The sequence below is a fragment of the Halichoerus grypus genome, chromosome 7, assembly GCF_964656455.1.
Source record: "Halichoerus grypus chromosome 7, mHalGry1.hap1.1, whole genome shotgun sequence".
Classification (NCBI taxonomy): Eukaryota; Metazoa; Chordata; class Mammalia; order Carnivora; family Phocidae; genus Halichoerus; species Halichoerus grypus.
In genome coordinates, this window is record NC_135718.1 from 132,196,103 (window position 1) to 132,213,566 (window position 17,464).

At 38.9% G+C, this 17,464-nt stretch overlaps 1 protein-coding gene across 3 annotated transcripts; it reads right to left on the reverse strand.

Moving 5' to 3' along the window:
• Positions 1–1,141: 1,141 nt before the first annotated feature.
• LOC144382624 (eukaryotic translation initiation factor 2D-like) lies at positions 1,142–17,386 on the reverse strand. 3 transcript variants are annotated; one of them, XR_013449947.1, is made up of 6 exons: positions 17,142–17,386; positions 16,012–16,150; positions 14,835–14,918; positions 14,230–14,320; positions 5,815–5,962; positions 1,142–1,651 (listed from the first exon to the last, which is right to left on the reverse strand). XR_013449947.1 is itself a non-coding variant. In XM_078078340.1 (5 exons), exons 2-5 carry the CDS (start codon positions 16,094–16,096, stop codon positions 13,294–13,296), a joined length of 270 nt encoding a protein of 89 aa, XP_077934466.1. In that variant the 5' UTR covers positions 16,097–16,200; positions 17,142–17,377; the 3' UTR covers positions 7,423–13,293. The 3 variants fall into 3 exon arrangements, 1 of the variants encoding a protein (XP_077934466.1); XR_013449946.1 differs by having other exon boundaries at positions 16,012–16,200; positions 17,142–17,383; XM_078078340.1 differs by lacking the exons at positions 1,142–1,651; positions 5,815–5,962 and adding an exon at positions 7,423–13,303 and having other exon boundaries at positions 16,012–16,200; positions 17,142–17,377.
• Positions 17,387–17,464: the final 78 nt, after the last annotated feature.

Genomic DNA, 17,464 nt, shown 5'->3' on the forward strand with positions numbered 1-17,464 from the left:
TCCTGGAACCTCTGTGGAAAATCAATTGACCATAGTTGTCAGAGTTTATTTCTAGGCTCTCAATTTTATTCCATTGGTCTACTTGACTCTGCCATGCCAGTACCATACTCTTTTAATTATTGTAGCTTTATAATTCATTTTTAAATCAGGAAGTGAGAGACTTCCAACTTTGTTATTCCTTTTTAAGATTGTTTCAGCTGTTCAACTCCCTGGAGATTGCATATGAGTTTTAGGATTAGTTTTTACATTTCTGAGAACATGCTGTTGGGAATTTGGTAGGTATACATTGAATCTGTGTATTGCTGTGGGTAGTATTGTCATTTTAACAATATTAAATCTTCTAATCCAGAAACACGAGGTGTCTTTCCATTTCTTTAGGTCTTCTTTAATTTCTTTCAGCAATTTTTATACTTTTCAGCGTACAAGTCTTATGCCACCTCAGTTAAAGTAATTTCTAAGTATTTTATACTCTTTGATTTTATTGTAAATGGAATTGTTTTCTTAATATTATTTTTGGGTTGTTCATTGTCAGTGTATAGAAATACAACTGATTTTTATGTGTTGATTTTCAGTCTTGTACTTTGCTGTATTTCTTTATTAGCTTTAACAGTTTGTGTGTGTCTCTGTATTCATTAGGCTTTTTTTCCATGTAAGATCATTTCACCTACAAATAGACATAGTTTTACTTCTTCTTTTCCAGTTAGAATGCCATTTATTTCTTTTTCAGGCCTAAGTGCTCTGGCTAGAACTTCCAGTACTATTTGAAATAGAAGTGGTGAATGCAGGAGTCCTTGTCTTGTTCCCAAACTTAGGGAAAAGCTTTCAATCTTTCACCATTGAGTATTATGTTGAGTTTTTTAAATACTTACTTTTATTGCTATCTGGAAAACGGACTGCTGGGAATAGAAGCAGGTGTACTAATTAGAAAGAAATTGCAATGTTTGTTGCTATGGTGGCTTAACTGATGAAAAAAAGTGGGCCGATTAGGGATATGTTTGGATGCAGGATGACAGGACTTATATCATTACAGGGTGGTGGTGTGGCAAAGACATTAGACGTGCACTGTCCAATATATCATTAGTCACACGTAGCTACTGAAAATTATAATTAATTAAAATTAAATGAAAATCTAGTTATCTACTTGTATTAATCACTGTTTTCATTTATACCAAAAATTTAACACTTTTTTCCAGCTTTACTGAGATATGATTGATAAATAACATTGTATATGTTTAAGGTTTGCAGCTCCATGATTTGATGTACATATATATTATAAGTAATTACCACAATAAGGTTAATTAACACATGCACCACCTCACATAGTTTTTTTTTCTTTTTCTTTCTTTTTGTGTGTGTATGTGTGTGTGTGTGTGGTGAGAATATTTAAGATCTATTGTCTTAGCAACTTTCAAGTATATAGTACAGCATAGTTAACAGTCACCAGGCTGTAAATTATATCCCCAGAACTTATTCATCTTATAACTGGAGGTTTACACCCTTTGACCATTCTCACCCATTCTTCCATGTGGCTAGTGGCTATCATATCAGAGATTGGAGACAGAACAAATCTATAATTGCAGAAAATTCTACTGGCAGCACTCCCCTAAATCCTGCCTGTGTGTTGGTCTCTGCCTTTCTTCCTTTTTCATGGCTAAGAAAGAGAAAATAGAAAAGGAAATAGAAACATTAGCATTTAGAGAGAGAAAAGTATTTTTCTAATGTAACATACTTAAATCAATTAGCATTGATGCAAATTAGATGCATTTGTTTACGTCAGAAGTTCAACAAAATACATTTGTTATAAATGAATATTCATGACAGTATTTTGGGGCAGACATTATGGTCTAATGTTTAAGAAATTATGCTATCATGTCAGACTTCTTATTTGTACTCTACCTCAAAGTAGATTAAGGATTATTTGTAATCATCTGTTTCTTCATAGATATTATAGGGATATGATATTTTTAGCTACTTGTAGTTATGAGAATAAGGAAATAAAGCTTATAACACAATTTCTAGCACATCTAAAATGCTTACTGAATCAGAGAGATATTTATGACCCCAGGTTATAAGTAGATGAGCAGATAGATGATAACATGATTTCATTATACAGCTCTAATTTCGTTATGCCTGCTTCAAATTCTGAGTAGTATTCAGATTTAATAGGAATTTATTAAAGGTGCATTTCTTTGAATATTCTGAACATTCTATATTTGATGCTATTTCTACATTTCATTTAATCAAAACAACTACTGAATGAAAAAGCTGTGGAACACCCAAAGGTAAGCAGTTACTTAGCCAGTGTAGGTCTTGTTTCTCAGGGAGCTGCTAGTATATGAAAAGAAGTCATGTTCATCAAGTATTACACATATTAAACACTGCAGGGATAAGATTTGTAATCCTCTATTTCTTCACAGGTACAATGGGGTTATGATTTTTTTTAGTATTTGGATTGTTATGAAATATGAATAAAAAAATTGTGTGGTTATACTTTATGGCTTGGAAAGTTTTGACTTCCTTAATATTTAAAGATGCCCACAGTCATCAGAAGGGTGTGTTTTTGGTTAAATTACAAAGATATTTTTGTCATCAAAAAAATCTATAAAAGACATCCTGCCTGAAGAAACTCTTGTTTTTATTATAATGAAGAGCACATTTTACTTAAAACTAAGAAGCCCATGAAGGGGAATTAAAATTTCTCATTAGATAAAATGAAAAAAAAAATCACTAACATACTTATTTACTTCTATGTCCTCAAAATGGCAATATTTTCAGATATCAAACACTTCAGAATCATTCTGTGATCATTGTGGAAATGAAAGTTGAGAGGATGTTTAAAGTGAGTTTTTCATACATGTATATGAACAAAAATAAATAGGTTAGCAAAAAGGTTTGTTTCTTCAGAATCCAGCTATATAAGTAATGAACTTATTGCTCAATATATATAATTGCCTATACATATGTTTTGCACATTTTCTATTGAATTGAACTTTTCCTTATTGATATATAGAGCTTTTTATAAATTAGGTATGTTAGCTTTTTCATATGTACTGTGAATTCTAATTTTGTGCAGTTTGTTATGCCTTTTGCCTTTGGTTACCACGATTGGGGAGGGGGGTGGTTAAGCACACATTCTTATTTATAGCAAGTAAAAATAAATATTTTATTTTTTGACTTTTTGATTTTGAAGTAAAAACAGTCTTTTCTTCTACACTTTTGTTGGAGATATATATATAAATCATATGTGTGAATGTATATATCTTTAACTGATTTGGATTTATTTTAGTGTGTAATGAAGTATCAACTGAACCCCATTAGTTTTCAAATAACTACCCAGTTTGTCACAACACTGTTGATTTTAAAATTCCAAGACTCCCTGATTTATTTGAAATGCTACCTCTAGGATATGGTAAATTTCTTAAAAAAAAAATATTTATTTAAGAGAGAGAGAGAGAGAGAACATGAACAGGTGGGGCAGAGGGAGAGGAAGAGAGAGAATTTCAAGCAGATCCCACACTAAGCACAGACCCTGAAGCTGGGCTCAATCTCGGGACCCAGAGATCGCCACCCCAGCCAAAACCAAGCATTGGACACTTAACCAACTGTGTCACCCAGGAGCCCCTAGGGTATAGTAAATTTCTGTACATATGTGGGTCTATTTCTGAAACTTTATTTTGTTGGTCTGTTTATCCCGAAGTCACTAACTTAATTTTTAATTTTAGTTTTGTTTTGTAATAGGCCTAATCTTATCACTCATGTCATCCTTGTCACTCTTCTTTCCAAAGTTTTCTTGGATATTTATGCCTATTTGTTTTTCCATATAGCCTGTCCATGACACCTTTATGAAGTTGAGCCTTTCTATGGTATATATTTCCATGTATTTCATTTTATGTTTGTGATTAAGAATGCTGAAAATTTTTTCTCAGGTAGATTTTTCTCAACTTTTGTGTTTTTTTCTAAGCTTTTAATTTTATTTTTGTTTAAAATATAAATAAGGTCTTTTTTTTTACCTTATATCTTCAATTGGTCATTGTGTGTATTGATGAAGGCTATTGATTTATGTATTTTAATTTCACACCCACCACCTAACTGAATTATTTTGTTGTCTGCAGAATCTTTTCACTTAAGTCTAGTGGAATTGCTGGGTTTAAATCATATCAACTGCAAATATTGATATTTTTAGTGCTCTCTTTTCCGTGTTTATACTTCTAATTTCTCTTTTTTGACCAGTTACATCAGTGAGAATATCTAGTGCTGTGTTAGACAGTAAAGCTGATTATAGTACTTTCATCTTCTTGACTTAGCAATAAAGCTTTCAGTATTAGCCCATATATACGATGCTTACTTTTCACATATATATGATACACACAGATATATAAAATATATCTAGGTGTACATATATATATGTACATATGTATTTCATATTTCTATATGTATTTTACATATGTGTTTGTAATGCACACCCATACACACACACACACTCAATTCTCTTTCTTCTTGCTAATAATGTCTAGAAAGTCACCACAAACCCTAAATTAACAAATACTGAACCATTGCTCCTAGGGGTAACATGTGTACATGTATGTTTTTTGTGTGTAGAGACATATCTCACATATATTCTTAATTCCTAAAGCAATTCATCCTGGTAGATTATATTTGCTTTACTTTACAAAAGAAAAAACCAGGTTTAGAAGTGTTAGGTGACCATTCCCACTACCAGTACTAGACTTGACCTTCAAACCCTACAGGAACCGGCCATAGAGCCAACGTCTTGTACTGCACTGTGCTGCCCCCTGCTGTCTCCATCCCATGGTCGTCTCTGTAGAACTGCTGAAAGGACAAGACAGAGCAGCACCTTGTTGGACCTCAGCAGGGAATGTGCACATTTGGACAACTCCGATTTTTCACTGCTCTGTGTGTGTACATGTCCTGGAATGATGGTGAAAAAGCCCCAGGTATTAGTATTAACTAATACTTAATATAATTAAGTATTATATTAGTACTTATATACTAAGTATATTTCTCTTATATACTAATTAACTAATTAGTTAATTAGTATTAGTTTTGGGTTACAAATAGATTTTAGCCAGTAGGTGAAATTGCAGATACAGAATTGGCAAATAATAAGGATCATGGGTGTAAGCATTTATAAGTTATGTTAGGGAATTCCTCATCAATTTCTATTTTGTTCAATGTTTTTTTAACCAGTAATTAGTGTTGAGTTTTGACAAATTTCTTTTCAGTGACCAAGAAGGAGATCATTTGAATTTTCTTCTCAGATATATTGATATCGTGAGTTATTTTAATAAACTTCTTAATATTTTATGTATCTCTCTGACTTCTTAGAATACTCCTCTTGCTCATAATAAAATATTCTTTAAGTGAGGTCCTAAAACTTATTTTCTAGTTTTTTATTTAGATTTTTAATTGATATTAAAACAGAGATTGGTCTGTGAAATCTTTGTATGGTTTTTGTGCAATACATTTTTTTGGGGTTTTTTTCTATTGAGTAATACTTGCTTCATATAAAAATATTTGAATGGAATTATATTCTCTGGAGTAGTTTAAATGGCATGTAGAATTATCTGCTCTTTACAACAGTTTGTTTGAGGGTAATTCATGTTTTAGAAACTGAAATTACCTCATAAGCAATGAGTAAATAGGGGGATTATGACAGTAAAATGCAGTAGTCACGTTAGTTCCCGCACAATCTTTTTTGTGGATCTAGAGTATACAACACTAAATAACAACAGCTGAAGGGAAATTACATTAACGCAGATGCTCTCATTCACCTCTTGTTCCAGAGACACTTACTTGTTCGCCTTCCAGCTGCTGCAGATCTTGATCCTGTGACGACCAGACCATTCCTGAACTCTGTGGGTCTGTGGCTTGAACATCACAACGCTGCCCCCTCTGTTTCTAACCAGCCCGCTGGTGTGCGCTATTCCAGTCAGGGAGCAGCCTGGGAGAGTAAGGCAGGGCTTTCTGTCAGAGAGGCTCTTGCAGAATGCAGTGGCCTTTCCCACAGCGAAAAGGCCCTCCCCTGAACAGAGGGAATGTGGGCGGAGTGCGAGACACCTGGCTGAAATGGTGTCCGACTCTCTTCATCCTCTCACGTTCAGGGATTTCTGAATGTCCTCTGGGTCTGGACTCCTGGGGTGTCCTGTCTCAGCCCCCCAGGACTGAAGTCATTCATCTCTCCCCTCTGTGCCTCAGACAAGTGCTTCTGTCACTCCAGGCTGTTCTTAACTACATTCCTGGTCACAGACCTGGGAAGAACCAGCAGTGACGGGAACAGTGGCCACATCTCCGGTCTGTGACACTTCACCCCTCTGGATGGGGACTTGAGGAAAGTAAGGGGCTGAAGTTTAAGTTGCTGCAGATCCCTGATGTGGGGAACAGGCGCACATGGCCATTATTCCAAGGTGGTGATGCTTGAGTGGCACATAACCTCTGGAAGCCTTGAGGACCTGGGCCCTGACGTCCAATCCCCCAACCCCCCCATCCCCCCACCCCCACCCTGTGCTTGATTGCTGCTCTCAAGGTCAGTGCAGCTGGGCAGGTCAGTGGCTGGTCCTGCTCGGTGCCAGAGACAGAGGCCTCACCCACTAGAGCCCCGCCCTGGCTCTGCCACGCCAGCTTTCTCACTGCCCCCCGCATCCTCTAACCTATTTCCCCATAAGCCCAGGTATTTTTAAACACAAATTTGCTTTGTGAGAGCTTTATAAAAGCACAAATGTAGAAAAGATCTGTATTTAATATTTTCCTCTGAATCCACTGTCATGTGTTTCAGAGTTATTCTCCTTCACTCCCAAATGCTCTGCTTTCTTTTTGGTTTGTTTAGAATTGTATCTCTCTCTAGAGTCAGTTTTGGTAAATTAGATTTTTCTAGAAAATTATCCATTTTATTTAGGTTTTTAAATTTATTTGTACAGAGTTGTTTAAAGGGGTCTCTTATAATTAGAAAAAAATCTGCATTTATGATTATTTCCTTCTTGCTTATGCTTTCTGTTTCTTGATTAGATTGATGGTTTATTTTCAAAGAATCACCTTAGCCAAGTGTGTGTGTGTGTGTGTGTGCGTGTGTGTGTGTGTGTGTGTGTGTGTATGTTAGTTACACTATTGTGAAAATGCTGAAGGGATGGGAACAGCTTGGAATCATTCTTGCAGTATCTCCCTTTCTTTACGACTTACTCTGTTCCAATCTATTAACCAAGATGGTCAAAGGCATGCCATGCATATTGGCAGGGTGAGGAGGATAACAGTAGAAATTAAGTAAGCCAAGGAATCTTTGGCCTTAAACTCTGGAGAGAGTTAAAAATATTTAATGAATCAGATTATTCACAAAGTTCCAAATGTCTATTTACTCAGGTTCCTTTTTAGTGACAATTAGTGAGTCAATTATGAATTCAAACACTGTCATAAAAGCATAACAAATTTAATAATGTGAAGCATTACAGTGAAAATTAGATCAGAAAATTTTTCAAATATTCAGGTAAGTTCATAATTCATGTAAAACTTGTCTTGGACTAAACTTTCAAGGAGGCTAGTTACAGAAGGTGTTAAATGCCTTTCAAAATCACAAGCACATACTTCACAAAAAATCTATGCAAGCTAATGTGGCTGATTTAAAAGCATTTTAGAAAACAAGTTGTCTTTTTATTGGGGTGTTTTTGTCAGGCAGTCAGAGAATGTATATTTAACATTAATTTGGAAAACTTAGATAATCTAAAAAATTTTAACATTGTCTTACAAAATACTTTCTGTGATCATCTTTAAAGCTTGATATTAATTCTGGTTTTCAAAAATGAAAATTTGAGCATTAATTAGACTTACTTTAAATGATGTGCTGTTGAAGGGCACCTGGGTGGCTCAGTCGGTTAAGTGTCTGCCTTTGGCTCAGGTAATGATCTCAGGATCCTGGGATCGAGTCCTGCATCGGGCTCCCTGCTCCATGGGGAAGCCTGCTTCTCCCTCTCCCTGCTGCTCCCCTTGCTTGTGCTGTCTTTGTGTGTGTCAAATAAATAAATAAAATCTTTAAAAAAAAAGGATGTGCTGTTTTATAGTTGATAAAAACTATTCTTTCACAAATCTTTAGAGATTACCCTGTGATACTGAACTATTACCTTAGAGTTCCCAGTGCAGTAACATAACAACAAAATATATTTCAATCTCAGTATATTCAACATTTAAATGCATATTTCTTGGGCTGCCTGGCTGGCTCTGTCAGTGAAGTGTGCGACTCGATCTCTGGGTTGTAGGTTCAAGCTCCACATCGGGTGTAGAGATTACTTAAAAATAAAATCTTAAAAAATGTGTATTTCTTATTTATCAATAATATGAATATTTCTGTAAATGAGAAAGTTGACTTGGGACAAAGTACCAAGTAACAAAAAGTGTCGAATTATTTTATCTTGTCTTTTCTCATCATACCCACAGATTCTATGACAAGCTATTTTAGTGCGTAGAGTTTGCAAGATACACTGGCCATGAGCCTTCATGTGTCTTTCATTGGATAACATTTTATCCTTTTTTTTTCCTAGTTGTTTTCCTTCTGTTCTTCATAGGTCAAACCAAATTTCTTCAAAGAAACTTTCCTTCATCTCTCAAGTTTTGAATTTCTTCCCATTTCTTTCTCTTTCATAGTCCTCTTTGTGGCATGTATGATATTTTTACTAGAAATGTTAATTTTATAGTATTTGTTTAATATCCATATCCCCTGATAAAATGTAAGTTTCACGAGGGCAGGGATTCTGTCTGGTTAGTTCACCATGTATCCTCAGCACCGAGCAAAGTAAAGGCATAGAAGGCAAGCAATTAATGCATACATGAATGGACATGTAAACGAATAGGTGGATGGATGAGCACAAAGCCTTTTTCACACAATTACTCACACTTCATTCAGAGTGGTCGTGTCTGATTTTATGGGATGGGGCAGCCTCAGGTTCTGTTGTGGAGCTACTTCGTCCTCAGGAGTCAGGCAGGACTCTGGTTTGAGACTTTGTTAAAAATTAATATTCACCTAAGTTGATAATCAGCCAAATCAGAAATGATTGGATTTTGTGATTAGAATCTCCTGGTGATTTAATGTCTCATTGGGCAGCTTTGATTTTGGTGAAGTAAACAACCCATTCTCCCATGTCACCTGATTTTAACTGAAGTGAAAGTGCTTGTGGCCAAACTGATTCCAGGTCATATTCGAGTGTTATCAGCCCATAGTGCCTTCAGCCAGTTCTTTTTGGGGGATTCTATTCACCGGCAAATTAATTTTCTAGATAGTCATTCCTTCATTTCTCTCTTCTTTCAATTCTTTTTTTAACTTGGCTGGATCGGGAGCCCAATTCTAGCTTTTAAAAGTTTACTATAAAGGATATTTGCAAAGGCAGTTTTTCAAGCATTATTCAAATGATAATTTTTGTATAAATATTATATATGTATTTTTAAAGATTTTATTTATTTATTTGAGAGAAATAGAGTGAGAGAGAGAGAGAGAGAGGGAGCCTGATGTGGGACTCAACCCCAGGACCCTGGGATCATGACCTGAGCTGAAGGCAGATGCTTAACTGACTGAGCCACGCAGGCGCCCCTAAATATGGTATATTTAATATATGTTATAATTTACCATTTAACTGTTACAAAATACAATAGTTACATTTTGATCTGTGTTTTCACACAGCAAGGTTCTCATGTTTTTCTGGTTCTCAGCTTTTTGACTGTCCCATTTCTGTCTCCTTCCTGGGCCCCACTAGCTCTATCTCATCATCTGATCTTCTCCACAGTATGGAGACTGATAGAACTAACTTCTTACCAGCCAGATCATTGTCTAAAATAAAATTTTCAAAATATTGGGATAGGACCATATATGCAAGTATTATTTTAATCTTGATACAAGGGCTGATTCCTGAAACAGGCAAGTTAAGATTTATGCTTGTGAGAGACATCTAAAGGGGAGGCTGGGTGGGTTGGGGGGTGGAAGGGGGAGAGTCATAGAATATCCATACAAAATTAAAACAGGAAAAAAACACTTGGATCATTAGACTCTTTGATTGACAACTGAGTGGGAGGGGGATTCATTTCCCAGAATCAGTCTGAATACCATTAAAAGTTTATCTTGAAATTGCTTGAACATTTTATCAGAAATGCTAATTTCTTCCAAGAAGGTTATGAATTACATTTCAAGCAAAAAGGAACAACAGATTTGGGACATCACTTATTCTTCACATTTTCTTCTGTAGACACCCCAAATACAGTATTTTAAAATTTAATTCATCCTTTTGTCCCATTCACCAAGTCAAATCTACACCTCCCCCTGTGTTTCCATTAAAGGTTGTAGCTCACCATTCACCTGGACACACATAGTAGACATCTCAGAATCATTCTAGACATTTTTTTGTTCCTTTATCTTCGACATCCGTATAATTCCCATGCCTGTCATTTCACCTGTTAATTTTGTTTAATGCATTCACTTCACTCTGACCACTCTGGCTCTCCCCAGGCTCTCCTCACATATTTGCCAGGTGAGAGCTGCCTTGTACATGGGAGTGGTAACTCCCACATATCTATCCTCTAAACTGCAGTCAGAGCAACCTCGCACGAATGAAATCTGGCCCCCCACACCCTTGCTTGTAATCACTCAGAGATATCTCCACTATCCACATAAGGAAGTCCAAGTCTCCTTAAAGAGCTTCAGAAGATTCACGAAATCCTATCTACCTCTCCTATATCTAGCTTCTTTTAGTTTCATATTTTATGGTTTCTAGGAATGTAGTAGCTTCTATTGCTACCTAACAAGTTACCAAAGTCAGTTCTTTAAAACAGCGGAGACTGACTTTCTATGCGTCAGGAATCTGGGTGCTCTGCTCAACTTGTCACAAGACCGGAAATCGAGGTGTTGGTTGGGCTACGCATTTTTTCTGCAGGTCAGTGTCCTCTTTCAAGCTCACAGAGTTGCTGCCAATATTCGGTTTCTTGCAGTGGTAGGACTGAGGTCTCCATTCTCTTGCTGGCTCTTGGGCCAGGGACGGCTCTAAGCTCTTTCAGGCTCTTCTCAGCTCCCTTCCCTGGGACCTCCTCCCCAGGCCCTCTCACACTTCAATCTCTCTTTCTTCAGGAAGGCCTGGATCCTGCTAAGGGCTTCTCTGGTTAGTCAGATATGCCCAGATGAACTCAAAGTCAATTGAGTAATAACCTAATCATAGCAGTGATATCTCATCATATTTACATTTCTTTCTGGAACCAAGAGAATAAAGTAAAAATCTTAGAGAGGTCATCTTAGAATTCTGCCCATCACAAGTACCAACCAGTGTGGATTTGCTGTGAGTATTCCTGCTTATGCTATTTCTTCTGGTGAAATATTCCTTCCTAACTTTTGCTCCTGGTTGATTCTTATTCACCATTTGAGATTTTGCTTAGGTATAATATTCTACAGAACATGTACTTTCTCTGAATTCACGACATCAGCTAAGTTTTCCTCTGATATGCTGTGATAGTAAGCTAGTTGTGTATGTCTCCTAGCATGAGTCCTATTCACTTAAGACTGTGTTTACTGGTTTGTTTCCCAAGGGTAGATTATAAGTCACTGATGCCACCATCATAGACAGTGGCTTCAACAACAGGCACTTATGTTTCAGTATTCTAGAAACCGGAAGTTTAGGTCAGGATGTCAGCATGGTCAGTTTCTGAAAAGAGGTCTCTTCCTGGCTGGTCTAGGTTACCTCCATCCTGTTGTGTGCGCATGACCTCTTCTGTGTGAGCGGCGGGCGGGGGGGGGGGGGGGCGCGGAGAGGGAGAGGGAGAGAGAGAGAGAGAGCTCTTGGTGCCTCTTCTGAACAAGGGCACTGATCCCATCATGAGGACACCGACCTTCATGATCTCATCTAATCTCATCTAACCCTAATTACCTTTGTAAAGGACCTGTCCCCAAATACAGTCACATTAGAGGTTAGGGCTTCAATATATGACTTTGGGGGACACAAACATCCAGTCGATAACAGGTAGGGATGGTGACTTCTTCCCTTTTGTAATACAAATGCCTAATAGCCTTTCAATAATATTTTTAAGTGAACTAGTCTTGTAGGGCCAAACTCATCATATTTGATGTCCTTTGTCTTGATGACCTCTATTATCAAATTAGTTACCACTTCTTATGCTCTAATATTGCTTTATACCTTCTAAATAATTTAATTCCTCAACTTCCAGCTTTGACTATACCACTCCATTAACTAATTAGTATACAAAAATAAATTCAATATTCCTTAACCTGATATGGTTCCTGAGGTCCAGAGAGATATAAAAATACTGAGATAAATGTCCTTCTTTTAATTGCAACATTATAGCCTAAATCCAAAATAGAAAGACATAAATGTTCTATATAGGGGACTGGTCATGCTAATTATATGTTAACAACCGTAAATAATGTATTCACTGAAATGATATTATAGAAAATAATAGCATCAGATAATAATCATGCTGGAATATTAAGTACAAAATCAATTTAAAGAAATAATATATTTTTCTTATATTATTTGTTTTCCTATCTAATTCCCTGACCCTTCACATATACTGTATGCTCCTTGAGGAAAAGGACTGTGTTTTATTCATCATTATGTCCCTGGAACCAGATTGTTGACAGACAGTAAACACTGAAAAATGTTTATTGCTTTGACTGAGTTGTCTGAAACAAAGTGGGAGAGATATAAAATGTGAAAATATTCTTAGTAACACAAAGATACACATACTGTCTTATATTAGTGTGTAATACTAAGTGTCAAGTATGTTACATACATTTTGAAGCAAAATTAAAACTATCAATGTAATTATAAAAATAAATCCACCTTTGGAAATGGAAGGAATTAAACTATTTCCTGTGCTCCTTCTAAGGACAGGCAGCACTTTTCTCATTTTAAAACATTTCTTTACCTGGTGTGCTTATAATATTGTTCCAGTTTATTAAATGGGCTAAATGTACTGCTTTTCAAAATTCTTTGAATGTTTTCCTTACTCTATATAGTTTATACAGAACCTAAATGTATTCTGATAGACCTCTATGAGCATCTGCAGGTGAACAATTCTTTAAAGCCTGCAGCTCTAAGTCAGAAGTAGCCAGAAAAACAGTTCAGTTAGTCAGAATGAACCATTCCAGTCCTGAAATTGTCAATCATTTAGTTATGGATTATATTGCCTGTATATTTTTCCTTTTCCTAAGTAAAGGGGCTAGTTATTTTCTTGCTGTGGGCCCCCTGGATTTCCCTAAACAGCTATCTTTTGGCATGAAGAATAATTTCGTAAATTATCTCAGCAGGACCTGCAACAAGAACAAAAAAATAAGTGATTGTATGTGACTTATTTTTTCCCAAAGTTCAGGGTGTGTGTGTGTGTGTGTGTGTGTGTGTGTTTAGGATTATATAAGTGTGCATGTTTGTATTTAGTAGACAATAGTAATTTTTATAAACAGAACAAACAAGGAATAGCATATCGCTTTATTTTGAGATCAAAACAGAACTATCAGGCATAAATGTTCATTTATCTATTTAACAAACATTTGTTGAATATTCACTATTCACTATCATATTGTGTCAGGAAGTAACTTTAAAATAGTGAGTGAGAAAGACATATACCGTCTCCTCCAAAGCTTATTCTTTTTGTTTTTTGTGCTCTTCTTTGGCTGGGGGTCAGTGGTGAGAACAGGTAAATTCTACTTTCTTGGCAAATTTCAGTTACACAATATAGTGTTACCCATTATAATCACCTTGTTATCCATTAGATTTTCCAACTGTATTTATCCTATAACTGAAAGTTTGTATCCTCTGACCAAACTCTCCCTATTTCTCTCATCCCCCAGCTCCTGGCAATCACCCACACAGGCTCCCTGCCATTTACCCATGGCCCACTCTGTGCTTCTGGAAGAAGAATCTGTTTTTCTCTTTTATTTTTTTAAAGATTTTATTTATTTATTTGAGAGAGAGAGTGAGAGAGAGAGCATGAGAGGGGAGAGGGTCAGAGGGAGAAACAGACTCCCCACTGAGCGGGGAGCCCGATGTGGGACTCGATCCTGGGACTCCAGGATCACGACCTGAGCTGAAGGCAGTTGCTTAACCAACTGAGCCACCCAGGCGCCCCCTGTTTTTCTCTTTTAATCTTTACCCATAAGCTTTGGAAGTTGTCCTTTCCCACCCCCTTCCCCAGTGTCACCTAAGTCTTCCCCCAAAGGCCCAGCGGACAGGCACATACCTGTTCCCCACCAAGGCGATGGCACAGAGGTCCCCGTTCTGTACCCGCGGCAGACCAGCAGGGGGCACCACCAGGCCCGGCAGCATCAGATCTGCGGCAGACAAGACAAAAGCATCACAACGCACATTCTGCCTCTAAGCAATTCCAAGTTTTACTTCATCATTTATGCATTCACTCAACCAACAAACACTTATGAAGTATCAACTAGGTTATTTATAATGAAAATTAAGAAATGCAACCTAAGCATCAGACCTTTTCCCTTTGGGGGGGGCTAGTGGTCAAACTGAAGCACCAAGCTGACAGTCAGGTTTCATGATCTCTTATTCTGCTTTCCAAAATTTAGCTTATTGATTTAAAGTATAGCATATGGTTCACAAAGCATTTTCCGATTTAAGTGCAAAGTACGAAGCTTATTGAGGCCTTTCAACAGGGTCCTAGCGGCCCAGGGACCTTATGGAAGCAGCCAAGTGAGGGAGGAAACACACATGGGGGAAAAATTCATTTTCCAATTGTATGAATACAGGAAATGGGTGCATTTATTAAAGTAGTTGGCCCTTACTAAGTAGGTTTTGGCCAATAGCCAGAATATAGGAAAATCCTCTTACCTGCTCCCCCGACCAGTTTTTCGAGCACCAGAGGCCATGTTGTGAACGTTGGGAGAAGGTCAGGATAGGACCACAAGGTGTATACTGCCCAAAAAGAGACACAGAAAGACTTATTGCCAAAAGGTCAATCCCCTAGGGAACTGGCAAGCCAAACACTAAGGTCACTTAAATTAAGAAATAGAAAAGAAACTCAACTCAAAGCTAGAGGGGAGGCTGTGAGGCCCAAAGAGGTTTCCTTCTTAAAGCAGGCAGATACTTAAAAAACTGGATGTCACTCGAGACTGGGAGGCCCCTATGGTTCCACCTGGATGCGGCAGCAGCAATGGGCACGGTAGATAAAAGCGGGGACAGAGACCCAACGAGGATTCCATCTGTGACCTCAGAAGCAAGTAAGCGAAGAACAGGGCGCCAGCCTGTAGGAAATGTTGAAACTTCCCCATGTTTATTATTTTTATTCCCTCTGTGTTCACAGTGATTAGCAGTAAAACCTTAGATCAAAAAGGGCCTATGTTCGTAGAGCCGCCAAGTGGAGTGGGGGCACAGGGACCCAAAGGCGACCGCGTTGCGCCGCTGCAGCCAAGCTTGGGGGAGAAGAGCCCCAAGTGACAAAGTAGGCGTCAGCAGCTACGGAAAAGAGAAAAGGACACTGAATGTCTGAGATCTGTGACAAAGAGAGAAAGCAAAGGATCCTGAGAGCCGGGCAGAGCCTCAGAAAGAATCCTGTGAGGTATCTCGATTGAAGTACATCAGTAAGACAGCTGGGTATGTAGTTTAATTAACCTAGCTTCCTTCCTATCACCGTATCTCTTCAGTTTCTTAAGAAAATCCTGCTAATGAAGTTTTAAGAATATTTTTTACATGTCCTGAAATCCCACCCTTTTCAAGACCTCTGCTCCATCCCTACTTAACCCACTATGAATTATTATTCCTTCATCTCAGAACGTCCCTTGCCAACTTATCCTCTTCTTGTGTTAGCCCTGTTATTCTCCCTCCTGTAGCAGTTTTTGATCTTGAAAGACCCAATTCTAGGGACACTGGGTCCAAAAAGATCCTTAGGGATGATATTGGGAGATTTTGCACTTCACGTTTTAAGTAAGGCAGTTTAGTGAAAGAAAGAAGGAGAAACAGATGTTAGGCAAGGATAATAGTAATGGCCATCTCCATCCTATTGACATACCTGTTGGATACAGGTTTTTCTCCAGTTCAAATAGGATGGGGTTACCACCACACACGTACACAGTCACTGCATCCCCTGTGAGCATACAACTTCACAACGTTGAGCTCTTCCTTTCCAGGTACTAAGGCAGAGACCTGATCTGTTCCAAGAGTGGGGAAAGCAGTGGTCACATCAGCCCGAAGCTTTCTCCTGCAGAAAGCAAACCAATACCTGGCGTGAGTCCTGCCTGGACGGATTTTAATAAATAGGAAGGACTCCGAAGGACTTCCTATAAAATCACAAGGGCCAAGGAAAAGCTGGTTTATGATGCCCTATTCTCATACACTCTTCCAAAACATCCTATTCTCTTTCTCATCCAATGTCTCATCTATTTTCACATATTCCTGGGGCCAAGTCTTTCCGTTTTACAAAGAAAGAGGAAAACTGAGAACCAGTGAGTAACCAGGTTAGCCTGACTAGAAACCCAGCCCTACCTTCCAGACTCCATGCCTAGTCCTTGGACCCACCCCTTTCCTCACATCTGCCTGGCGAATCTGTCAGTTTATGGTTAAAAAGCTCTACGAGGGCACCAAGAGTGACTAGAGAACACTGGTTCCAAAATTCGCAACGTGGTATCAGCATCTGCAACACTGTGTAACAGACCCAGTTCTTAAAACATGGCCCTTAATTCTCTCCCACTTCACCCTCCATCTGTCTCTCCTGCCAGAAGTAACCACTACATCCTTTTTCTCCCGTAGTTGTAGTTCTCGGTGCCCCTCTGATTTTTCCTAAGGGACTCGAGGCTCTTTGGAGGGCGGGGAACCTGTAATCCTTCGTGTTTGAACCCTCAACACCTGATGTAGACCGCAGTCAGTAAGCGCTGGCTGAATTACGGTTTCCTTTAAACTAACTAGAATATCCAAAAGATAGCGGGGGAGACAAACCAGGCCTGCTCTCCATCTCCGCCCTCAAAATGAGTCGAACCCACCCCCGCTCCCCGGCTGGACATTCCCTCGGCCTCCACCCCAGGTCGGCTGAGCTAGCTCAGAGAGGCAGTGGGCCAGCCTCTGCACTGAGAAATGTCTGGGTGCCCCGGCGGGCGGAGCAGGCCCCTCCTCTCCCTCACCTGTCCGGCCCCTTCTCTCCCTCACCTGTCCGACCCCTTGATGGCCGTGTTGGACTTGACCCGAAAGGCCTTGGCAAACATGTCTGCTCGAGTGGCCTGGGGAGGGGAAGGAGAGCACAGGAGCCGGGACCGTCAGGGAAACGAGAACGCGGAGGCTTCCCGACCCGCAGCCCTGGGGGCAGCCATGCTGGGGCCCCGCTGGAAAAGGGGCCCGGCTGGAAACCTGGTCCGCTCGGCTTCGCGGCTACAGGCGCTGCGGGGACCGCGGCCGCCCCCTAGTGGCAATGCCGGGAACTGAAGCAGGGCGGGCGGGGCCTGGGGAAGGCGGGGCGGATTCCCTCTCGGTCG